The sequence below is a fragment of the Camelus ferus genome, chromosome 4, assembly GCF_009834535.1.
Source record: "Camelus ferus isolate YT-003-E chromosome 4, BCGSAC_Cfer_1.0, whole genome shotgun sequence".
Taxonomy (NCBI): Eukaryota; Metazoa; Chordata; class Mammalia; order Artiodactyla; family Camelidae; genus Camelus; species Camelus ferus.
In genome coordinates, this window is record NC_045699.1 from 7,646,812 (window position 1) to 7,671,725 (window position 24,914).

Genomic DNA, 24,914 nt, shown 5'->3' on the forward strand with positions numbered 1-24,914 from the left:
GGAAGCGCAGTTCAGCTTTGACACTATTGCAGAGTTAGCACAAACCCCATGTGTTAAGGGGCTCATTCCCATGAGGCTGCCCCTATTTCAGATGCCACAAGTTCTTGGTGGCCCCAGGCCACCTGTACTTTTGCCCAGCTAGCTACAAATTCAGGGCTTTCCCCTCCCACTCAGGATCAGTAATTCTCCACAGCTCAGAAAAGTTCTGTACCTACACTTGCAGTTTTATTATAAAGGCTGCAACTCAGGAGTAGCTAAATGGCAGAGACTCAGAAGGCGAGGTCTGGGTTAGACGTTCAGGGGCGGACTGGAGCTTCTGTTGGAGTTGGGGTGCCACCTTTCTGGTTCACGGATGTGTTTGCCGAAAGGAAGCTCACCACGCTCGTAGTCCAGAGTTTTTATTGTATGGTTGAGTCACTGGCTACGTGACTGAACTCATCTCTCCTTGGTCCTTGGAAAAGGACCTCTCATCATGTGGTTGGTTCCCTGGCCACCAGCCCCCATCCCAGAGCTTTGCAGGCTCTTCCCAGTAAGTCAACTCCACAGGGGCTCATTGTGTGTAACGGAAGATAGTCCTGTTACTCAGGAAATTCTTGGGGTCTTAATTAAGAGCTCTGTGCCAATAGCCAGAAAGAAAGAAAAATACTGTATGATATCACTCATATGTGGAATCTTAAAAAAAATGAACTTAAATATAAAACAGAAACAGACTCATAGACTTGTGGTTGCCGGGGGGACGGGGGTGGGGAGGGACAGACTGGGAGTTTGAAATTTGTAGATACTGACAGGTGTATATAGAATAGATAAACGAGATTATACTGTATAGCACAGGGAAATATATACAAGATCTTGTAGCTCACGGTGAAAAAAAATGTGACAGTGAATATATGTATATTCATGTATGACTGAAATTATGCTCTACACTGGAAATTGACACAACATTGTAAACTGACTGTAACTCAGTAAAATAAAATGAAACATTTTATTTCTACTTTTTTTTTTTTTTTGCAGGGGAGGTAATTAGGTTTAGTTATTTATTTTGACGGAGGTACTGGGGATTGAACCCAGGACCTCGTGCACGCTAAGCACGCACTCTACCACTGAGCTCTACCCTCCTCCTCAAAGACCACATTTTTTTTTATTATTATGCTACAGATTATATTTTAAAAATCTGTTTTTTTCTAACCAATTAAAGTTCACTAATTTTAGAACAGCGTGCCTTTTTTGTAAGTTTCAGTCAACTCCAGTTTTCTTGCCATTTATTAACTGAAAACTCACGTGCTGCCCTGCCTCGGTGTCCCCTGCAGATAAAGTGCAGGAAGCAGGGAAGGGAGGAAGTGGATTTCTCGGTCACAGCAGGGGAGACTCGCTGCTAGAGGCATCTCTAAATACTGTCCTTCCTTTTGCCTTCCTTCTCCTTCAAAGGAACCAGTGCATCAACCAGATGCAAGAGGCGAAGGAGCAGTGTGACGAGCGGATAGAGGAGGTCACCAAAAAGGGGAATGCGGCCGGGGCTTCCAGAGCCCCGAGCGAGCAGAAGGACCAAAGCCAGCAGGTAAGCCTGGGCTTTTTCTGCCAAGGATCTCTGAGAGGTCGTCCTTCCCTCTTTTCAGACATTTTGTTCCCTTATCTGCTGTCTGATTTGCTCTAATCTCTGCTTTCCCGTATGGGTTTGGTTCCCCGAGACGTGACAGCCTGGTCCCAGGACGCGGGGACTCTGACCGAGGGTGCTGGCCTCCGACCCAGTCCCGGTGCCCGGGGCTTTAAGGGGATTACCTCATTTAAAGCTCACAGCCACCCCGGGAGAGAGTTGCTGCTGTTTTCCAGTTTTGAGGCTCCAAGGCCCATGGAGATGGTTAAATACTGTGGCCAAGGTTGGAGCCCTTGGTCAGCGATGGAGCTGACCAGAGCCCATGCTGTCAGGCTGCCCCCGGTGTCGGCACAGCCCACAGAAGTGCTGCTCGAAGCCTTCTGGGGCATCCTTGTTTGTTTTAAATACAGCAGTGTTATTCACATACAATTCACATACCATACAGTTCACCTGGGCAGTGTTTACAGTTCAGTGGTTTTTAGTGTATTCACAAAGTTATGCAGCCATCATCACAATCAATTTTAGAACGTCTTCATTACCCCAAAAGAAATCCCATACCTGTAATCACTCCCCTTTTACCCCCAGTCCCTGGAGCTTCAGACAACCTCTGATCTGCTTTCTGTCTCCATAGATTTGCCTTATCTGGACATTTCATATCAGTGGAATCAAACTGGCTTTCACTTAGCACAGTGCTTTCAGGAGTCATTCCTGTCATAGCTTGTATGAGTCCTTCTTTCCTTTTCATGGCTGACTAATATTCCATCGTATATGCATATACCACATTTTGTTTATTCATTTGTCAGTTGGTGGGCATTTGGGTTATTTCCACTTTTTGGCTACTGTGAATAACGCTGCTGTGAACTTCCACGCACACATTTTTGTGCGAACATAAGAGCTTCCATTTCTCTTTATAAGCTTGGAGTAGACTTGCTGGGTCACGTGGTAACTGTGCTTAATGTGTTGAGGAAGTGCCAGACTGTTTCGGAAAGTGCTCGTATCCTTTTACATTCCCATCAGCAGATTATGTGAGGGTTCCAGTTTCTCCACATCCTTGCCAGTCCATGTTACACCTGTCTTCTTCATTACAACCTTCCTAGTGGGTGTGGAGTGGTACCTCATTGTGGTTTTGGCTTGCATTTCCCTGATAACTGACGCTGTTGAGATCTTTTCATGTGCTTTATTGGCCGTTTGTACATACCCTCTTTGGAGAAATGTCTATTTATATCTTATGTCCATTTTGAAACAGTTATTTTTATTACTGAATTGTCAGAGTTCTTTATATATTCACATATGAAGATATTGAATATATGATTTGCAAATACTTCCCATTCTGTGAGTTGTTTTTCCACTTTTGGATGATATTCTTTGAAGCACAGAAGTTTTTAATTTTGATTGTCTAGTGTATCTATTTTTCCCTTGTTGCTCGTTCTGTTGGTGTCATATCTAAAAGCACTTTGCCTGACCCAGCATCGTGACGGTTTACTCCTGTATTTTTCTCTGAGAGTTTTAAGTTCTTAGCCTTCAGTTCTTCCATTTAGTCCCATGGTTCATTCTGAGTTTAGTTTTCGTATGTGGTGTGAGCTAAGAGTCCAAGTTTGTTATTTTGCATGTGGGTATCCAGTTGTCTCAACACCCAGGTTTGAGGAAAAAGAAACAACCCTATTTTCTCTTCCACTGAGTCGCTTTGGCATCCTCATGAAAAAATCAGTTTGTTTATTTCTGGACTCTCAGTTCTGTTCTGTTGATCTTTGTCCTTAATATCAATACCACATAGTCTCGATTACTGTATCTTTGTAGTGAGCTTTGATAGCAGAAGTGTGACTGCTCCAGCTTTATTCTTTTTCAAGATTATTTTGGCTCTTCTGCTCTGGTTGACTTTCTGTATGAATTTTAGGATCTGCTTGTCAGTGTCTTCAACAAAGCCAGGTGGGATTTTGACAGATTACACTGAATCTGAAAGATCAGTTTGGGGAGTACTGCTACCTTAGCAAATCCAGTCTCCTGGTGTGTGAATGTGGGACGTCCGTCTGCTTATTTAAGTCCTTAAGAAATCTTTTTCAGTAATGTTTTGTAGTCTTCAGAAGTCTTCTTTTGCTCAACTTATTTCTAAGTATTTTTGATGCTGTTAGAAATGGAATTGTTTTCTTAATTTCATTTTCGAATTGTTTCTTGTTAGTGTGTAGCAGTACAATTCATTTTTCATTTTGATCTTGTATCTTATAACTTTGCTGAACTTGTTTTATTAGTTCAAACAGTATTTTTTTTGTGATTCCTTAGGATTTGCTTTATACAAGATTATGTCTCCTAAAAACAGAGATAGTTTTACATCTTCCTTTCCAACCTGGATGCCTTTTATTTCTTTTTTATCCCTTAATAGCCCTGGCTGGAACCTCCAGTATAATGTTGAATAGAAGCAGTGAGAGTGGACATCCTTGTCTTGTTCTTGATCTTGGGCGGAAAGTGCCAAGTCTTTCACTGTGAAGTCTGATGTCAGGAGTGCAGGCATTTGCTCACTTCATGTCTCTGTGTCACATGTTGGTAATTCTTGCAATATTTAAAACGTTTTCATTATTGTAATATTTTATAGTAATCCAGGATCAGATCTTTGATGTAACTGTTTTGGAACCTTTTAAAGCAATAGTCTTTTCTAAATAAGATAGTAAAATTTTTTAGACATAACGCTATCATACACTTCATAGACCATAGTGTAGTGTAAACATAATTTTATAGGCACTGGGAAATCAAAAAGTTGGTGTGACTTGCTTTATTGCGATACTCGCTTTTATTACGGTGGTCTGGAACCAGACCAGCAGTATCTTTGAAGTCTGCCTATATATTTTTCATTGATGTACATTATCCAAATGAGGAAGTTCTCCCCCCTCCACCCCATTCTTATTTGTTGAGTGTTTTTATCAAGAAGATCTGCTGGATTTTGCCAGTGTTTTTTCTGCATCTGTTGAGATGATCACGTGTTTTGTCCTTTATGCTGTCGACACAGTGTTACTGTGATCTTTAGATGTTAAGCTAACCTTGCATTGCTGGGATAACTCCCCCTTGGCCGTGGTGTATAATCCTTTTGTATGTTCCTTGATTTGATTTGCTAGTATTTTGTTGATGATTTGGGGGTCTGTATTCATATTATGTTACAGTTTTATCTTCTTGTAGTGTCTTTGGCTTTGGTATCAGGATAATTACTGGGCTCAGAATGAGCTGAGTAGTATTCCTTCTGCTTTTTGAAGGAGTTTGTGAAGATTTGGTGTTAGATGTTTGGTAGAATTCACTGGTGAATTTGAAACTGGGCTCTTTTGGGGGGGAAATTTTTAAATGACTACTTCAGTCTTTTGCTCAGATTTTCTGCTTCTTGAATCAGTCTGATGGAGTGTGTCTTTCTAAGAACTTGTCTGTTTCATCTGAGTTGTCAAACTTGTTGGTGAGCAGTTGTTCTGAGTATTTCCTTATAATACAACTTTTTTGGGGGGAAGGGTGTAACTCAAGTGGTAGAGTGCATGCCCCGCACCCAACCAGTCCGGGGTTCAGTTCCTGTACCTTGTCCGAGTGGAAATCAGTGAAGAAACCTAATCACCTCTCCCTCGTAAAACAAACAAGGCAAAAAAACCCCCAACTTTTTTTGTGTAAGGTTGATAGTGTTATTCCCTCCCCAAGCATTTTTTATTTTAGTACTTTGTGTCTTTTTTTATTGTCAACTAATGTAGCTAAATAAAGCTTTGTCAATTTTGTTCATCGTTTAGAAAACTAAGTTTTGGTTTCAATGATTTTTTTTCCTTTTTTAAAATTAAAATTTTTTTATTTTTTGGGGGGGTGCTAATTAAGTTTTACTTATCTATCTATTTAATGGAGGTACTGAGCTATCCCCTCCCCCCACTGATTTTTTTAATTGTTTTTCTTTTCCGTGTCATGAATTCCTGCTCTGATCTGTGTTCTATCCTTCCTTGCCTTAGGTTTAGTTTGCTCTTTTTCCAGTGCCTCAAGGTGGAAGACTGGGTCATTGGTTTGGGCTCTGTGTGGATTTCCCTCTCGGCGTTGCTTTGGCTGCCTTCCATGAGTCTGGTGTGTCGTGTGTTCATCTTAACATTCCTCCAGGTTTCTCCTTGTCCTTGTGATTCCTTCAGCCCATCGGTTATTTAAGGAGCATGTTGTCTAACTTCCCCATATTTGTGAGTTTCTCAACTTAGATGCTGTTTGATTTATAATTTTGTTCCGTTGTGACTGGGGAACATACGTGGTGTGGTTCCAGTCATTTAACGTTTGTTGAGGTTGGTTTTGTGGCCTGGCACCTGGCTGTCCTGGAGACTTGTCATGTGCACTTGACAAGAGTGTGTATTTTGCTCTTGTTGGGTGGGGTGTTCTGTAGATGGCTGTTGGGTTGGTTTGCAGTGTTGTTCAAGTTGTCTTTTTCCTTGTTAATCTATTATTGAAAGTTTTTTCTGGGCGATCTTGACTCCCCCCACCAGATCTGATTGGTGCCAGGTGGCGGGACACGATGGGGGTAGGTAACAGCGATTCTCAGGGTTTCGGTGTTACTACTTGTCAGAAGGATGTAGTGCTCCCCGGCGCTGCTCAGGGTTGTTGAAGGCTTGTGGTCACCAGCCCCGGCCTGGCGTCCTGTGCTCTTATTTCAGCCCCGAGCGGCCAGTGAGCCGCAGCCCCGGCCGCAGGAAGCCGGCCCGCCCCGGGCAGGAGATTCGCCCAGCAAGGGCGAGCCCCAGACCCCGGCCCCCGGTTCTGAGGCGGCTTTGGATTTGAAGAGACACGGTGAGAAAGGTAAGCGACGCGTGGCCGTGACACGCGGAGGCCCTGGGTACCGGCAGCGGGGGCGGCGGGCGAGGCTCTCCAGGCGCCCGGACTCGGGGCCCCGGGGCCCTGCCTCTGTCCTACTGGCTTCTCGCGCTGGTAAACGGGGTGCCTTTCTTTGGCAGCTCCGCACAGGCAGGCTGGGGCCGGGCCTTTATTCGGGGCGTTGGGGGGACAGTGGGACCGAGGGGAGGTGGCCGAGCCCCGGGCAGTGTCGTGGGCTCCGAGCTCTTGTCTCACAGACGCGATGGTCAGATGCCCTCAGCAGGGCCGCCGCCTCCATTGTGGCCCCGCACTGTGATCCAGAACCTTAGGTCAGATTTTGTTTTGAAACCACTTTCCTCTTGCTCGTGGTTCTGAAGCCGAGCCGCAGGCAGAGAGGCCTGGGGTCTGCTGAGGCCGAGGGGTAGGTGGCCCGGCCACGCCCCCCCGCCCCCCCCCCCCATCCGCAGCCCGTGGGACGGCTCTGGGCTTGAGTGGGTGGGACCAGGGTTTCTGGTTTAATTTTAATTTAACTCATTGCCGGGAGGTCACAGCTCACTGTGTTCCCTGCACAGAGGGAGCCCCGGAGATGCAGGTCGTCAGCAAGGAGGAGCTTCAGAGGGACGGCCCGGGGCTGCCGCAGGAGCCGGGCCGAGAGCCGGCTGCGGACCAGGACGGCCGCGTGGCCGCAAGAGGCGGCGCGGAGCCTGGGGAGGCAGCGCCCGGCCAGACCCCGCGGGTGCCGGCCGCGCTGTTGGCGAGCCAGGAGGATCCAGAGGAGGAGGGCCCCGAGCGGGAGCAGCTCGTCCTCCGCGACGGGCAGGAGGAGGAGCAGGAGCCCGGCGCGGAAGGTGGGTGGCGGGCCCCGGGGCGGCCCGCGGGCCCGGCCTTCTCACCCTCCTTCCCGACGCTGGACGGGCCACAGGGAGCGGCCCGAACAGCGTCTCACCCCGTGGCGCCTCATTTGGTGGCTGGGTTTGGTGTCCGTTACTAAGTAGGAGGCAGGACGGAAGAGCCACGCACTGCCCAGCTCTTAGACTTTCACGAGTAACGCGCACAAGGAGCCAGGGGACTTTCTGGGTGGAAGACCTTGTGGCGGGAGCTTAGCTTCCGGGACACGCAGGCCCCCTGGAGGGGGACCGCGCGCCCGGCCTCCTCTCTCCACCCCTCGTGCAGTCACCGCGGCGCCTGGTGAACAGATGCGGGAGGAAGGGGCGGGTCCGTGGAGTTTCAGGAGTGTTCGGGTGTTGCGGGAAAGTGGCGTAGGAACCCCACTTTTCTGGCCTGGTTGACTTTTCTCTTTTTAAGGGAAGTATGGGAAACATCAACAGAATATGCTGGGATGTATTTTGGTCCCTTAGAGGTGGGGGAAATTTCAGTCCTGGCTGCACCTGGAGCACTCAGGCAGAAGATACGTGTGTTGTGGGTCTGATCAAGGAACCGAGGTTGGGGAATGTGCTTATTTGCGGAAGTTACCCTGATTCCACTTAAATCGAATTTTCACCTGAGCTTCTGAAGAATGTGTTCTCACAAATTCTCAAAGATCTGGGGAAGAAAAAGAAAACAGGAAACTTGGGGTTGGCGGATCCAGTGGTACTCAGGTTTCAGACTGCTCAGCCGCTGGTCGTGAAGTATAAGCGCTACCCCGAGTCCTAAGATCCTGCAGGGCCTGGGGGCCCACCGAGCTCCGGGCAGGTTGCGTGACCTGATCTGCAGAATCCAGCCACCCGCACTCAGGCCGGGGCTTCAGTTCCCCTCCAGGGGAACTTGAGCTGACTTTTCCAGAGATGCTTTTCTTCACAAAAGACTTTGTTTACCTGTCCATATATAGATATAAAATGTTTACATTAAACCCTATGAATACATTTTTTTCTTTAAAAAAATTTTTTTTGGGGGGGAGATAATTGTTTTTGTTTCTTTTGTTTATTTGTATTTTTTAACGGACCTACTGAGGATTGAACCCAGGACCTTGTGCACGGTGAGCACACCCTTTACCACTGAGCTATACCCTCCCCACCATGAATGTTTCTTGAATGCACTGGTCTTCTTTTCTGGTTGCTGTTCTTTCCAGGAATGAATGCAGTGATGAATGATCTAATTCCTGTGTGTGATGGAAACCTTTATCCTCTGGCTCACAATAGCCACTCCATTTCCTTCTCTCAGAGCAATAAGCCATTCTAAGGAGATGCTGTCATTAACCAGAAACCTGTTTCCAAAAACAGTGGTGCCTTCCTTTAACCTTGAGTTGATTGTCTCTTTAAAAACCTAGGATTCTAATCTGGTTAGCTAGTGTACCCCATTTCCAGTCTGGAATGCAGCCCTTTATTTAGGGCCCTGTTTTATGTAGATTCAGGGTTGGAGTGGGGAGCACACAGAGGGAGGACTCCCGCAGGGTATATGTACTGGAAAGCAAGTGCGTGAGTCCCTGTCATTTCCTGAGAGGAAGCAAACAGATCTGTTTGTTAAACCAGGATTGGGGTAACCCCGCACCTGGGCTCACATGTTCCCACAGCATTGACAGAGAAGTGATGGAGCTTCAGTTTCAAGGCTCTGTGCTCATTTTACAGGGAGAAAGCAGCAAAAGCTGGGAGCAGATGACGAGTACAACATGGATGAAAATGAGGCGGAATCTGAGACAGACAAGCAGGCGGCCCTCGTGGGGAATGACAAAAACAGAAACGGTAATTACGGGAGGTGGGGTGGGGCTGGGGCCACCTTTTATTTCTGCTTTCTGGTCCTTTTCTTTTGGAGTGCCCATGCACTGAATCCCTACAATGATACTGTGAATCATCCATCATTTGAAGACTCTGCTCTTGAGAAGCCTTGGAGAGGGGCAGTGGTGGTGAAGAAGGGTGGAGGGAGGGCCATGGTGAGACCTTTCAGAAAGTCCGCGTGTGTAATGTGGGCTCAGGCCCTCAGGAATCGGTGAGGATTTGTCAGTGACGATTAGGGATTTCCCAGCAAAATGGTAGGTCACCACTTCATCACTCCACAGCACCACTTAAAAAGCCTTGATATGTGCACAGAGCTTCCAGGCAATTTTTTATAGTAGCGCTTTGTATTATTATTATTTAGAATTTTTGAAGAGTCCAGGCCAGTGGGATGATCAGATTATGGAGTCGTCTGTCCCCTTGTGACTGGATTCAGGTTGAGCACGGTTACAGCTGCGGTCTGTTCCTCTAGCTTCACACCAGGAGGCACTCGGTGGCAGGCTGATCGAGGTGGTCTCTCCATGGCGAAGGCCCAGATTCCCTTTGTAGCTAATTCGTCATCTAGAGGGGGATGCTTTGAAATGGTGTGGCTTTGCCATCCATTGAAAACGGTTGTTTAAATGGTCACTCTTCGTATTTATCAGCGGCCATTCTTTAAGGAGCACCCCCAGCCCCGTGGACCTGCGTGTGTGTGTGTGCGTGTGCTCGCGTGCACACACACGCACATGCCCTCTTGCTTGTTGTTTTAGTGTCACCATGGAATCAAGGTTTCCTTTTTTAAAATTCATTTTTTCTATCAGATTCTTGGTACTTTCTCCGTTTTTAAGAGCTCTTTAGATGCTAGGGAGATTGGCTTTGATGTAAGTGACAAGTACTTTCTAGCAGTCTGTCTTGGTTTTGCTTGTTTTTTGCCTTGTGAAAGTTTTAAAAGTTTGTATGTCTTTTATTGCCTCTGGATATGGAGTCACAGTTTTCCCATCTACAGTTGAAAGGAATTCACCTATGTTTTTTGTTCAGTATGCTTTCATGTTTTCCTTTTGGTCCTGTTATGAAGTAAAACATCCAGAAAACCACATAACACAAAGGAATTATTAGAAGGCGGACACCTTGTAACTGCCCGCTGCCCCCTTCCCTGGTCAAAAGCTAGAACTTGGCCGGCCCTACAGGGGCCCCTTTTCTGTCGCCCGTCCCATCCCAGCACCTTCCCTCCCTGCAGCAGAAACATCTACCCTGACCTTTCTAGTTGGCATTTTCTTGCATTTCTTTATGGGTTTATCATCCAAGTGGGCATCCCCGACACCAGAGTTTAGTCTTACCAGATGCCCGTTTTATTAAATCTGATATGTCTTTAAGTCTCTCAATATGCAGGCTCCCCCTCCATCCTTTCTTTTCTTTTCTTTTTTTTTTTTAGTCTGTTAAAGAGCCAGGGCCGTTAGACCTGGGATCCCCCGCAGTCTGGACGGTGCTGGCTGTGTCGTCCCGGCGCGCTGTACCTGTGTCCTCCTTTCCCCCGTTCCCTGCAGGTCAGGTCGGAGCCCGTACCCAGAGGTTCTGACTCAGCCCTCCTGTTGCACTTGCTCATTTTATAGACAAGTCAGTCGTGCTCATACGGCACAGACAGGGTGAATGCTGCTTTCTCTTTATTTCCCAGTTTTCACAGTAAGGAATTATTTCCTCTCATCTTCTGAAGGCGACCATTTAAAAATACAAACTGAAGGATTTAAACCTTTTTGGTGGGTTTCACTCAGTTGCATTTATTATCGTTTCTGACGTTCACGTTGTCCCGTGGCCTTGGGCCGGGGGGCCCTCCCCACTTGTGTCTGAACCCCCAGCTTCCGTCGTCTCCTGTCCTGTCCTGTCTGTCCTGCTCAGCCACGGCTCCACTCCACACAGCACTTCTCTCTGAGGGGCTCCACCTGGGAAGGACCCAGAAAGGAACCCTGGCGGCCAGTTTCAGAGGTTCACGGGCCTCCCCGGGCCCCTTAGTCTTACCGTGGACACTGGGGCCACCTGCTGTGAGGACAGCAGCCGGCTCTCCCACCCGCCCGGGGGCTTGTGGGGGTAAGCCTGTGGCGGGCAGGGGCCCTGCTGGCCTCAGCTCCATCCGATGCTCCATTGCTTCCTTCTGGTTTCTTCCCAGATGCTGCTGTTCATGTAACGGCTTGGATTTTGGGGTCTGCAGGACTCCTTGTCATCTAGTTCTGTTGTAAATGTTCTCCAGTTTGAGTTTTTAAATTTAGTTGCTTTATGTAGGGACTCTAATTCAAAAACTGTGGCAGTGTTTCACCATCTTTCCAGAATCCTCTTCTGTTTTCACACTTAACATTTAGGTCTCTTGATTCATTAGATTCATGTCAAATGTATTCAGGGTATGGCACGAGGTGCGGGCACAATTTTCTTTTTCCAAAGGGCCTTCCAGTTGGCCCAGCACCACCTCAAATCACCGTCAGAGTCAGTGATATGAGGTGCTGCCTTCACCAAACACTAAATTAACATACGTACTTGGCTCTCATTTTTGGATCTTCTTTCTCCTCCATCGGTTTCTCTGTTGATTTGCACTGTGGCACGTTGCTCAAAGTATAACAGCTTTTTTTTTTTTTTTTTTTTTTTTAATATCTGGCAAGTCTAGGTCCTCTGGAAAATCCCAACCAAGATCTCTTTGAATAATGCTTCTTTCCTTTTTGATTCCTTCTTGAATTCAGATTAGAAGTGTATTACATCTTCCACATTCTTTTAAACGAGTCTAGCATCCTACTAGGTGTTGGCTTCGCAATGATGCCATGGGATCCTTCATCCCCTACACCCGGGGTCTTTCTGAGGACTTGACCTTGTACCTGGTGAGGCTGTAAACAAATTGAGGTAGGCAAACTAAAGAAGATAAATGTTCCGTCAGCGCTCTTAAGAAAGAATTTTAAGTTGAAGAAATGTCATTGTCATTTTAAAATGTGTCACTGAGATAGTTTAATTGTGTAACTGATAGTAATTGAGATAGGTTCCCCGCTTGCTCCAGGGAAAAAGGCATTAGTTCCAGCTTGCAGTGCGCTTCCTGTTGGGGGTGCACGAACAGACTCATGCAGCACACGAGAGTCAGATCAAAAGTTCTGAGTACATATTATATTGTCCATTTTGTAGGACGTGGAGCATTATTTCACGATTTTAAACAATTGTGGGGTTTTTACAGGGCTTTTTTTTTTTTTTTTTTTTTTTTGCGTTTTTAGAGCAGGAAGGTAATTAGGTTTATTTATTTGTTATTTTTAATGGAGGCCCTGGGGACTGAACCCAGGACCTTGTGCATGGTAAGCATGTGCTCTGCACTGAGCTGTACCCTCCCCAGTTGTGGGGTTTTTGGATGTTTTTGCTCTGCTTCGTGGCACCTTGTTGGCTCTACGTGTACGCCTCTCGCTCTCCTGTCCTTGGTTAGGAGTGCGGTTCATGTTACAGTGTCACTGGGGGAGATGCAGTTCTCTAGATGACACAGTTTCTGGACACTTAGGTCACATGGGACCTACTTGGGCTGGTTTCTCAAAATCTTTAATACTAGAACATTGTTTTTGTTTTGTTTTTCCCCTTTTTTAGTTCTTAACGCTGAAAATCAGAAAGGAGACTCGATAAATTTACTTGACCAGCCTGAAAAGAGGAATCAAACACTCTGAATCAAACTGGAATCACATACTTTGTTTCCGAATTGAACAGAGATCACTACAGAATATTCATGAGGGATGGAATACTGTGAAATGCACTAAGTAAACATCTAAAGATGACTGTTGTGGAGTTTTAGTGTGTATTTACTATGTAGGAAAATGAGATCGTCTTTGAGACTGTTTTGGGGGTACTTTTGAAGCGTCTCTATTAAGATGTCAAAATCGTCGAAATTTGTTGGCTAATAGGTGTTTCTTGAGAAGATCAACACCAAAAACAGAACCCAGGCTGTCCTTCAGGTGTGGCGCAGACGGTGGCGTGTTACCGTGCAGCAGGGCCGCGACGTGAAGGAGGCCCGCCGCGCGCTGACAGCACCTCTTCCTCCGTTTGCCCTGGAGTCACGCTCCTGGTGCTGAGCTGGGCGACGGGGACCAGCCCGTGACTTCCGCTCTTTCCTGCCGGCACTGAATGGTTTTGGTTTAATCCTCCTGTGCTCACTCCTAGTTCTGATAGACAGCAGCTCAGAGCGCTGACTGTGAACACAGACATCACTTTCAATGGTGTTAAAAGCGTCCAAACACAAAGGGGTTCTGTGCGAGAATCTTTAAAAAGACTGCCTGTATAATAGCCCTTGTCATTAATGTGCAGAATGCTTGTAAGTGACCTGTAACTTGAATACCTGTGATCTGTCCTTGCTTTGCCTTGCTCTGTGGGCAGAGCTGAATCCTCTGTGCTAAATCAAGCCAGGAGGAGCCGCGTGCCAGTCAGACCTTTGACACGACAGGGGCCACAGCAGAGGGGATGCCGGCCCCGCGCCCAGGGCCCGTCTGTTGTGGGCGAGCGGCCTCCTGCACTCGTGGGAGAAAGGAGAGAAGGCTGACGGTGAAGGAGAGACAGCAGACAAACTGGGGGAGTTTAGAAAGGCAAGAGAAATGCAACAGTTGTTTTTGTGTTTACACATTTAGCTTGTGGTCAAGGACTATGATGAAACTGATTTAAAAATCGAAAGTTAATGTAAATCAACTCAAAAGTAAATCTAATTTACACTGATAACAGCGACATCGGGTCTGACTTAAGTTGGTTCTTAATATTTAAGGTGACAGGCTTTGGCCAGGCTGGTGAATGACCGGCAGTCACACCGAAGACTTTCAGTGAGGCTCTCTGAAGGGTAAGAGGGTGGTGATGCTTACAGTAAAACACATCTCAAGTCAGGATTTGAGATGCAGGGGCCTCAGGTCATTTGATACAACCCTCTCGTCTAACAGAGGGAATGGGGCCCAGCCAGCCCGGGAGCTGGAGTGCCCGGCCTCATACCCAGCTGTGGACTCAGGGCCCCCGGCAGTCGCTGAAGGCAGGACCTGGCTTGCGTTCAGGTTAAGATCTCCACCTTGAATGCTGTATGATATTCCTTTACCCAATCAATAAGATGAAACTTCCCATCCAGAAAAGGCAACTGAAGAAGGGTAGAAAGTAGCTTTATGAGGTGTGTATCCCAGTCTTTGTCCAACCTGCCTCATGTCCAGGTCTTAGGGGTGACAGTCTCTCTTGCTTGTTGGCCTTGATTCACCTCCTGTTTAATCAGTGTGCCTAGAGTAGCTGAGAAATAAAATACTCTTTGCTAGTTCAGCTTTTAAAACTTCCAGTCTTCCCTTCCCCCCCACTGGATCCTTAAACAATCAGCTTTTAACTGGATTTAGGATGGTGGTTTGCCTTATTAAACCTTCTGTGGAATGAGATGGGATGCCAGTATAAATAGAAATAATAATTTCATCTTCCTGTACAGAGGCACCAGAAGGCCATTTGTTCAGGAGGTATGTATTTGAGCTATTTCTTCAAGCAGTCATGCTTTATTACCGCAGGCTTCCCTTGGGGTCACAGGTAACCTCTTCCAAGGCAACAATTTAGAGGTGTCATGGTTACTCAAAAAGCAAAACAAAAACCTGTGTAATAAGCATCAAATAGGTATCAGACCCCTGACGTTGGTCTCCTGGGTTCATCCAAAATTAAGTCAGCGTCTGTTCCAGTTTGTAACAGGTGTGAACTGTTGGATTCACGCCCTCCTGTACCCTCAAGTGCTGTGCAGATAAGAGAGGGGATTCATTTGATCTTTTTTTCCTGCAGGTAGGTCTGCAGATGAAGATTCCGTAAGCAACCCTTGGATTAGATTCCAGGAATAATCTAATCACTGCATAGAATATAATTTTGTGATGTAATTTGAGAAATAAACCATTACCTGTTAACTCAGTATGCTGTCGTCGAATAACCAGATTGGTAACTAGCATGCTTCTTTTAACTGGTAATAGGTATTTATCTATTCATAGGAGAACTTGGAATGAGGGAATTGTGATTTCAGGGTCCTTTAAGGTCCAGGGGAAATTGGTCTATTCCCACTATGTGTTTTGGCCTAAAAGATTATTATAAATAATAAGTTTATAGGACACTCAACCAACTTTAACACTTGTCATTGAAATGAGTTTGACGACAAATGTGTGTTTTAAGTTTCCATTAACTGGGTTATACTAACATTTTTTTTCATGTAGCTTAGCTTTTGAAAATGTTCCTTAATGTTAGAAAGTTAGGGAGATGGCTCATGTTGTGTATTTGGATGTTTGTATACTATTTAACTAAGAGGGCAACACTTAAAAGTGTGCTAAGCCACTGCTGCTGAACAACTGGTCTGTGAGATTCTGATAATGTATATACACTGAAGGATTACTCAACGTAGGTATCTTCACAGGCATTAGAAACAGTTTAGTTTTTTGTTTTTTTTTTTAATCTTTGTTGGTGTGCCTGCAAAACACGTCTCTGGGAAAAGTTACATGACCTGAAACATTCTCATCTGTAAACTATATATAAACTTAAGATAATGACTTTTTATGAACCAAGGCCCTGGCCCTAACCGAGACAAATGCGTGTTTTTTATCATTATTCCTTAGAAGAAATTTATATGTTCTAAAGTAGACACAGGCCCTACCGTGCATACACTTCATACCCCTACAGAGATTCTAATACTTCAGGACTATCTGGTAAATATCTGACTGAAGTCTAAATAAATGATTGTGACTGATCAGAGATGTGGTCCTAGATAAACTTAATTTTTCATGTAACTGAAGTTTTGCCTTTCAGAACCTTTATAAACGGATTCTGATGAACAAATGCCTTTTTAGAATGAATGCTGACACATGGGAATTAGGATGAAAACTCAAGGCTTAAGAGGTAAGTCAGTCCGTGGGAAGCTCCTGATGTTACAGTGCGCTGTGTACTAGTTTGTCTCTCAGAGCTGTAGTGAGATGGTGATGGGACCTCCCATGTGACGTATCATGTCTGCCTTGATCCAGAACTAAAAACCTTCACCTCTGTTCTAACTCAGCCCGAAAAGCTGCTACGTTATCAGTCTTTACCATCTGAGTATCATTCAGAAGAGCAGTTCTGTGACCTTAGCCAGCAGTCTGCAGTTGCCAGTTTTCTCCCTATAAAGGACAACCTTGGTATAGTCATGTCCTTGCTCTGGTTTTTTGAGATGTGTTCATTCAGACGTTATTCTAGATGTCAGCAGATAATATATCTGTGATCAAAACAAAAGGTTGCAGGTTTGCAGTAATTGAGAAATTCAGAGTTTGCATAATAACTTTATGTGACCCACCAAAAGCTGATGCATTCTCTTTTAAATGGAAAGGGATGGAAGGTGGGGTTAGCAGGACTACCGAACAAAAGCTTAGCCGTGTAAGTGAACGCACAGGTGGTCTGCTGTGAGATCTTAGGTTGTTTCGTCTCTTCATGAGCAAATTTGAAAAACACCCTTGGCAGCTGCAGGATGATGACAGTATTCAGTCATTCCAAATTGTATTTTATGGTTCCTTATTGCAAAAGCAACCAGTTCTGGTTCCTTACTCTCCTTAGATTTAGAAGTATATGATATACCAATTTGTGCTGAGATTGGTTGATTTGTCAAGTATTTTCAAACCAATTTCATCAGCTGAAGCAAATTGTTTAGGGGCAAGGCTACCAGACTCCAACTTGCCACCTCCAGTTCCTACTTTCAGTTCTTCTGCACTTCTAGTGTCCCTTCTGTTAAAGGGAGCCTTCTGCTGCCTTAGAGGCCTTGTTGTACCTTCTCTGTTCAGTTTTCCAGATGAGTGCCTCCAGGATGTCTTTCCCATCCCATTAGTTGAGCGAGCAGGTTCTGGAAAGATGAAGGTCTTTTTCTCAAGTTTATACTATTGTTGGGAAGATAGAAATAACTAATTATTTAAATCACAACTGAAAATGCTAAGCACTTTTTAAGGGTATGGCCTAAACCAGGAGAGGGAGGAGCCTTTTCTGCAGATGTAACATTTCAGCTGAAACCTGAAGGGCTTGGTGGTCAGAGGCAAAGCAGTGAGGCTGCAGCTTGAGAAGCCAAGGGGAGGACAGAAAGGAAGTGGCCAAACCCCCCGTTCTTGGGTGAAGACTGTGTAACTAACCAGAGAACAGTGAATCTTTTATGACCTGATCAGCTCCTCTAAGAATAGGGTGGGGCAAGTATGAATGTGGGGAAATCAGTGCTTCACAGTGACTCTGTCTCCCTTACTTCACCCTCCTCACTAACCCCTCGGCCTGCTCTCCTGATTCTGCCCCACCTCTTCCAGGAAGTCCTCATTGTTGCGCCAGGAACCTCTGTCAAATCCAGTGGGCCCATTTTGGTCCTTATCCTAGGCCTTTTCACTGTACGTGGCCCTGCATTATTTTCCTGCTAAATCTCCTTTGCTCTTCTGCAGTCATAAAGCTGTAAAATCAGTCTTTTTTCCATCATTTTTTAGCACCTTGAATAGTAGTTGCCTTTTTTAGAACTTTTAAAAAATCTTTCTGCTTTTCAGATTAGAAACCTACAGTTAAAAAAAAAAATACTACAGCTACTTAAAGGAAAACACCTGGTTCTGTCAGTAATATTACACTAAGAATCTTTCTTTCAGTTGATAGTTAACTTAGGAAGACCCACTCCTGAAAAAAATGGCCTAAGGTGCTCTGCGGTGAGCCCGAGCCGCCTCAGTGGCTCTCACTGACAGCAGGGGACCTCATCAGACAGCAGGTTAACAAGGCCTGTTAGAGTCTGAGTCTTCTGGTTTGCCTCAGGCTCGGCTGTGTGCCAGACCTTGCTGTCTGTTAGCCTCGTTGTTTCTTTGGATTCTTTCTTCTATTGCCTATTTCCAACCGTCTGTCTCTTTTGTTTGTAACTTTCAGAAATTACCAGCCTGAAACAATGCTGTCTTCCTTCTCAACAAACTAGTAACGGAATAGGTAACAACGAATACATCTGTCTCTTCATAGCTCAAGTTTCTGTTGTACAGGCTACTTTTCTTCTTCTTTTTTTAATAAAGATTTCTGGGTTCTGAAATTTCAGGATGCCTAATGGCTGTTCCTGGCTGATACACGTGTCACCACTCTAGGTAGAGAGTCTGCTTCAACAGCTGAGAAGAAAGGAGTCAGGAAAGTCCTTGCTCTGCAGCCAGCTCTACTGCAGCAGGCAGGCCTCATGCAGGTGAGCCAGAAGTCAAGGTTCAGTCTCACATTTGCAAGAAAGGTGTCAAATCAGAGTTAAGACATTTGAAACCCAGAACCCCTTTAAGGATAGAGCAAATATAAAACTCTTCCTACCTAGTTTTAAGCCAAGCCAGAAGTCAGTTTAAGGCACAGTGTAGCTCCCCCTGTGGAGGGCAGAAAGGGAGCCCCAGAGCCACGGCGGTAGGAGCCAGGACAGCAGAGCAGAAAGGAATCAGCAGCAAAGGAAGACGGGGGGCGGAGGCTGGCACTTGCAGGTGAATTTAAGCCAGAGGATACTGGAGAGAGCCCATCTGAGAATGTTTCATGGGTTAAACTGAATATGAAGCAATAAAAAGCAGGCCAAGTTTAAGTGTAGCCCTAAAGACGAACAACCTACACTTTCTTACCTTTTGAGTAATGTCACTAGCAAATATCTTTTTAAAGCGCCATAATTAACAGTTAAAGGATTTTTTAAAAAAATCTCTTCTGATACATAATTTAAGACACCTTAACACAAAATCAGTCTCCATGTAATTTAGTCTCCCTATATAGCCGAGAAGCCCCTTAAATGTATTTTGCCAAAAAGCCCTTGATCTGAAACTTTTGGATAATTTGTGTTTGTTGGTACATGTTAAGATTTGAGTAGTTCAAAGTGCTATTGGTTTTCATCTCCAGTAGTGCATTTTTTTGTCAAGAAATTTATTAACCTTTACAAACACTATTTTCACTCACTCATTCATAAAAAATGATTTATGATTAAATCTGTAATAAAACCATGTAACGTTCATCAATGCACTCAATAAGACCAGTTTCATCCATGGAACATAATAAACCACTTTAAAACAGCAGTTTTCATTCATGTCATATAAGGCTGTCAAATTAAAAGTATTCCTTATAATGGGCTGTTATCCAAGAAAGCCATTTCACCTCACGTCATGTGGTAAGACTGATGGACAGATCCTGTAAGAGTAGAATCTGAAAGTAGATCCCACTCCTTTGGTCACCTTTTCAGTCTCTCAAACAAGTTTCACAACAGGAAAGTATTTGTGAGCAGAGAAATCAAATTCAGGAGGAACCTGCAAAGAAGACGAAGTCAATCAGTATACCTGACACGTTTTCCGACAGTAAACAGAATAGAGACTACTTTAATTTTAGAGCTTCTCAATGTTTTTAGAGACAAGGTAGGAAAAAAGATTAAAAAATTGGTTTAATGACAAAAATGTTAAGTCAGGCACTAACCTGGAGGGGAAGATAATTAGCTTAGCTCTAGATTTATGACGGTCATTAGGAAACATGCTGACTGGTAGTTTTCTATCTTCCAAGAATAGTTAACAAAGGAAAATGGACTTAAATTACAGGAAGGGGTCATGGGTCAGGAATTTTGTTTTAATTCCAGGGTTGCTGATACTCCAGAGCAATGAAATGAGTCACTGGTAAAGCAGAGCCGGAGATTGAGGGAGCGAAGGAACAGAAAAGCAATGGGGAGCAAACAGGTACCTATAAGATGGGCAAAAATGGGCAAGTGGCACCAAAAGTGCCTAAGCGGCCGGCCTCTCACTTCTGCACCACGCTGATACAGCACCAGTGATGCAGCGACACTAGCAAGGGGAGCCTACGCAGTCTCCCATCTCCTGAGCCACTGACGTCTTTAATTATTGAAGCATTCACTTTTCTAAAAGCAGGTGGCTTTCTAAATACTTCACCCATAAATTTTCTTTTTACACATTTCTTTTATTACCTCCAGTCATTCAGTAATCTACATGGAAGGGCAGACTTCAGAGATTTTAAGTCAACAAAATCTACATTTCAAGGCAAAGTGGCGAGCTCTATTTTCTGCAGTTGAACCTTGTTTAGAATAGTTTTTATAAGCATTTTAACTTTTCTGTAATATTTACGCATCTGACTGAAACAAAGTGAAGTTTTACAATAATTTAAGACCATGTATTTTCTGCACAATATACTTACCTTAGATTCCTTTTTGTGTCCTCCTGCCAATAACTTCATAACCACAAAGTTGGGTTTGGCAACCTTTAAAATTCTGCTGACCTAAACACAATGAGCAACATAGTCAAAATATCCTGATTACAGATACTAATAGGAACTGTACAATATAAGTGTTGAGATTTTATTAAAATAAAGGCAATTTAAAAACATGAACACAACACCATCATACGTCTTTTAGCTAACACAGAACGAACCTGAAAGGTACTGTATCTTGCTTTCCTCAAAACAAAATAACGTTAGGCTGCAGAATCCTGCAAAGCCACCACCATAGTGTTTCGGGCATGGACTCTGGAGTTAGGCTGTCCGTTTACAAATTCCAGCTTTGCCACTTACTAGCTATGAAACCTCTAAGTTTTCTAACCTCTCTGTTCCTCAGTTTCTTCATCTATAAAATGGGGATATTAATTTACCCATCCTGCAAGGATTTGTTGTGAGGATTGAATTAACATGAGCTGAGACCCGTACCTGAAGGTAGTAAATGTAAGTGTTAACTTATTTCTAACCACCATTTGTCTAACAGGCTCCGCCTGAACACACGAGGAACAAGGGAATGGAATACTGCGTTTCTCTCAGGGGGTGTGAGCAGCTAGAAGAAAAGTCCTTCCCTCCCTCTTCTTCCCTGTCTTCACACATGCGCACAAGCTCAGGAACCGCTCCTCCTCATCTCCAGGTGACACCTCCACCTACCTAGAGGACTACTGCATTCGGGCATCCAAAAGGCTTGTCCCACACTGAGCTCCTGACCTTCCCAGCCCTGCTTCCCCACCTGCTCCAGCCTGTAGTCCTCCCCCCATGGCTCAATCCACTCAGATAGTGCTCAGGCCAAAAACTTCAAAGCCATCCGTGATTCCTCCTTTTCTCTCACCCCACATCCAATCCCTCGGCCAGTCTCACTGGCTAGACAGCGTAGTCACTTCCGACCCACTGTTTCACCCGGATTACAGCAACGGCCTGCTAACTGGCTCCCCTGCCTCCACCCTTGGTCTTTAGAACAAAGATCAGATCTGGTCACACCTCTGCTCAAACCTCTCCACAGCTCACCCTGGCGTGCACCCCATCCAGCACACAGCCCTTGGCTGTTCCTGAAGTTCTCCAGGCACTCCTGCCTCTGGACCTTTACATGTGTGCACCATTCCCCATGACTTGCTTCCTCACCTTCTTCCAGGATTTGCTCAGAGGCCACCATATTCAACTGTCTAATCCCCTCCACCTCCCTACCTCCTGTAGCATTCGCTGTCCCTACTCCCAGTTTGATTTTTCATAGTACTTATAATCTTCTAATAGTAAATAAGTAAGTAAATTATACAGTCCATCTGCCTGCTCTGCCCCGAGGAGGGCCTGGATTACTGGCTGTGACTTTTCCCTGCTGGAACCTACCCCATTGCTTAGGACGTCGCAGGCACTCTACAGTATTTACTGAGTTAAATAAATGAAGTCCACTAAAAGAAATACGCCGTCCATTACAGGTACCTTCCTTTAATTTTTACACTCCCCCCTTTTATTTTCTTTCATTACATGGTTATAAGTAACTTTAAAAAAGAGTCCTCTCTCTCCTATCCCTGTTCCCTAAGGCACTGAGCAACCCTTCCAAGAAGCAAACGCTGCTGTTAATTCCTCTATCTATCCAGAGACAGGTTATACTCATAATACTCACACATGCTTCTTTTGATTGAAATGGCAGCATACTATAGACACTAATTTTAAACTTGCTTTTTAAACTGCTTATATATCCTGAGGAGCATTCCATTACAGTTCATAAATACCTCCCTTGTCCTTTTTAGGGCTGCAGAGTATTCCACTGCATGATAAATCATATACCGTGCGACCTCAAGTTCCCCCGATCGACTCTGAAATTTCTTCACTTTTTTACTATTAAAAATTCTGCACTAGATACTCTCGTGTATTCCTCACTTCCCACACGTGCACCTGTCATCTGTAAGACACATCCCAAGTAGCAGCACTGCTGGGCCCAACGACCTGTGGTTTCTGTCAGATACTGCTAAAATGCTCTTCCGAATACACTCCCCCAAATGGGCTGTGTTTTACAGGTGACTCTCACAGAATAAATGCATTTCAATAAAATTAGGAATACAATCAATTAAGAAACTAACAAAAGCCTGAAATTCTACATTTTGCAAGTTCTAAGCTCTGTAGAATGATACTCAAAATAGTCTTCAAAAACAATAGCCTTTGTTTTAAAAGGTCAAGTGGAATAAGGTTGTTTTTACTTCCTGTGATATCTGATCATTTTTAGATTTAAGATTTATATAATTGTATTTTAATACAGTAAACTATAGATTAAAATTTAAAATTTTTAATGGTAACATTTCTGAGCTGTGGATCAATCTGGATCTTATTTCTGTTCTTCCTGCTTACTTTATGGTTCTAAGTCTTAACTTCTCTTTGCACCGATTTCTAAATTTCCACAAAGTGGGTGTTTACATTACTTCTCTCATCAAATAATTTTAAGTCTGCCAAGGTTAGGTTAGCACAGCTGTTTGAAATTCTTAGCAGAACAGGCCACGCTTCCCTCTAGAACCGCTGCAGCTGCAGCCTCACCTCGTGGTCTGGGTTGGGGATGTTTTCCAGGATCATTTTTGCCTGCTGAAAGTGCTTGCTGGCCGCCACGTACAGCTCTGGAGCCTGAGGAGGAGGGCTGTATTTATTGAGGTCAGACATTTCCTAAAAAAAAGATATTATTCGATACATGTTTAATACGAAAAACCTCTAAAATGACTGTTCACATACAGATACTAAAGCGAACACTCAGCCTGTGCCTCATTTTTCCTGTCCACTTCTCAGCCTTCATACACCACACCTCCAATTATTCTCGTTATTTAAATACCTGTTCATGTTGTGAGCACATCCACCACAGCCGAATGGCTTCTGTACTGTTTAAAACTGCTGTGTTACCACCTTATCCCGCTGGTCCCACTGGTGCAATAACAGTTCCACGTGACTATCTACTTCAACAAAACAGCTAGGTACAAACAGCACATCTCCAAGAAGGTCTAAGACTAAATATTTTACAACTATGTGAAGGAGCAGGTTCACCTTGAACTGCAAATAGTGCACTGGTGGTGGTGTCATTACACTGTTGAATGGAGCAAATCTGTGCTCGTATCGAACTTGTTCACTGTCGAGCTCAAACTTGGGTTTTCGTACTTTGCCATCCATGTCAAATGCTACCATGGTCTACGGAAGAAAGAGAAAAAAAGATGACATCAACATGAAAATATGAACATCCTCATTACTACAGGACAGAAAACAAGAAACAGCCGTTGACACACAGTTAAAACAAGGCTCAGAAATCAGAAACAAACAGAGAAAACAAACTGGCTTTAGTATTCGTTTTGCTGTTACGTGCCACCTTTTATACAGAAAATAGTCAAGTTCCACGTCTAATAAATAACTAATTTTCCTGGTGAAACTGTACCACATGCACATTACTCTTCCGTGCCTAATGCTTTTACAGTAGCTTTGAAACCTTCAAGTAAAAGGTCCTGAAGAAAAAGTAGCGCACCGTCTATGTTAAAGCAAAGCTTTATACTGCACTGCCCAGGGAAACAGATTCAGTATCTTGTAGTAGTTCATGGTGAAAAAGAACATGAAAATGAATACACGTATATTCATGTGCGACTGAAGAATTGTGCTGTGCACCAGAAATCGACACAACACTGTAAACTGAATATAACTCAGTTACAAAAAAGGCACTGGTCCTGTTTTTCAAAGAGAAGTCCATGTTCTGTTTTATGTATTTTAATATAAGTTGCCTCAAATCATTTCTTGAATCGCCAAGTACAACTTAAGAGATACTCACTACCTCCTGGAAATGCCTGCTTTGCTTAGGCCATTCACTGTGGAACTTGCCCCCTTCCTAATTAATGCACTTCTAAAAAAGTCCAAACCCCACCTCTTCTAAGAAACCGTTCCTGATCATCATCAGAAGCATTACCTGTGCCGCATATATGTCACCTGACCTGTCATTAACTAGGCACTGAGACAAGGATCACATCTGATTAGACTTGGTCTCCTCCAGTGTACTCAGTACAAGGTATCTGACACATGCCAAGGGGTCGACATTTGTTAAATAAAAATCACTAGACTTGGGGGAAAAAAGGGTAATTTTCACTAAGCAGATAGTGAAAACAAAGGTGAAATTAGAACCTGGAAAGACTCACAGAAGAGTTCATTTTATTTAAACTATATAATAGCAATGTAGTTAAAAAAACAACTTACTTTAAACATTCCAGCACACATGTTCTGATATGCCTGGCTCATGGTGATCTCTCGGCTCAATGGGCGAACTGTAATTAAAAAGAAGATCATCCAGACTCCTTCCTTCCTCCTCTTGCTTTATAAAACATCTTCCACCTTGTTTGCTAAATTACAATTTCAAACAATTTGTTCCTAAAGGCTAAGTTTTATTTTATGGCCAAAATCAACAAATAGTAAAATACAGTAGAAAGGCTAAACAGTAACTGTATTCTCCAGATGGCTAATACCGTAAGATTTTAGTATGAATTAACTGTAACTTCTTCTGAAGCCATAATACAGAGATGACTTATCCAGGAGAGCCATGGATACAGTTATTTAATGACCTACTCAAACTGTTGAAATTTGAAAGCACTATTTTGTAACGACTGCAGCCTATC

General features: G+C 44.2%; 2 protein-coding genes and 1 long non-coding RNA gene across 8 annotated transcripts in view; 2 read left to right on the forward strand and 1 right to left on the reverse strand.

The window, feature by feature from the left end:
- GOLM1 (golgi membrane protein 1) overlaps positions 1–15,807 on the forward strand; it is a 65,705-nt gene extending 49,898 nt beyond the window's left edge. For all 3 annotated transcript variants that reach the window (XM_032477485.1, XM_032477486.1, XM_032477484.1), the window contains exons 6-10: positions 1,426–1,555; positions 6,232–6,373; positions 6,961–7,236; positions 8,953–9,066; positions 12,673–15,807. In XM_032477485.1, the coding sequence (XP_032333376.1) occupies positions 1,426–1,555; positions 6,232–6,373; positions 6,961–7,236; positions 8,953–9,066; positions 12,673–12,749 (739 nt within the window). In that variant the 3' untranslated portion in view covers positions 12,750–15,807. The remainder of the gene's footprint in view (positions 1–1,425; positions 1,556–6,231; positions 6,374–6,960; positions 7,237–8,952; positions 9,067–12,672) is intronic.
- A 487-nt stretch (positions 15,808–16,294) lies between these two features.
- LOC106729962 lies at positions 16,295–22,377 on the forward strand. The gene is made up of 3 exons (XR_004319060.1): positions 16,295–18,012; positions 18,162–18,253; positions 19,652–22,377. It is a non-coding gene; the product is annotated as an uncharacterized LOC106729962 (long non-coding RNA).
- Positions 18,934–24,914, reverse strand: part of NAA35 (N-alpha-acetyltransferase 35, NatC auxiliary subunit) — an 84,732-nt gene continuing 78,751 nt past the window's right edge. For 3 of the 4 annotated variants that reach the window (XM_032477483.1, XM_032477479.1, XM_032477482.1), the window contains exons 19-23: positions 24,499–24,566; positions 23,314–23,454; positions 22,819–22,941; positions 20,221–20,301; positions 18,934–19,331 (exon numbers count right to left, since the gene is read on the reverse strand). In XM_032477483.1, the coding sequence (XP_032333374.1) occupies positions 19,272–19,331; positions 20,221–20,301; positions 22,819–22,941; positions 23,314–23,454; positions 24,499–24,566 (473 nt within the window). In that variant the 3' untranslated portion in view covers positions 18,934–19,271. The remainder of the gene's footprint in view (positions 19,332–20,220; positions 20,302–22,818; positions 22,942–23,313; positions 23,455–24,498; positions 24,567–24,914) is intronic. The other variant, XM_032477480.1, reaches the window with a different exon arrangement.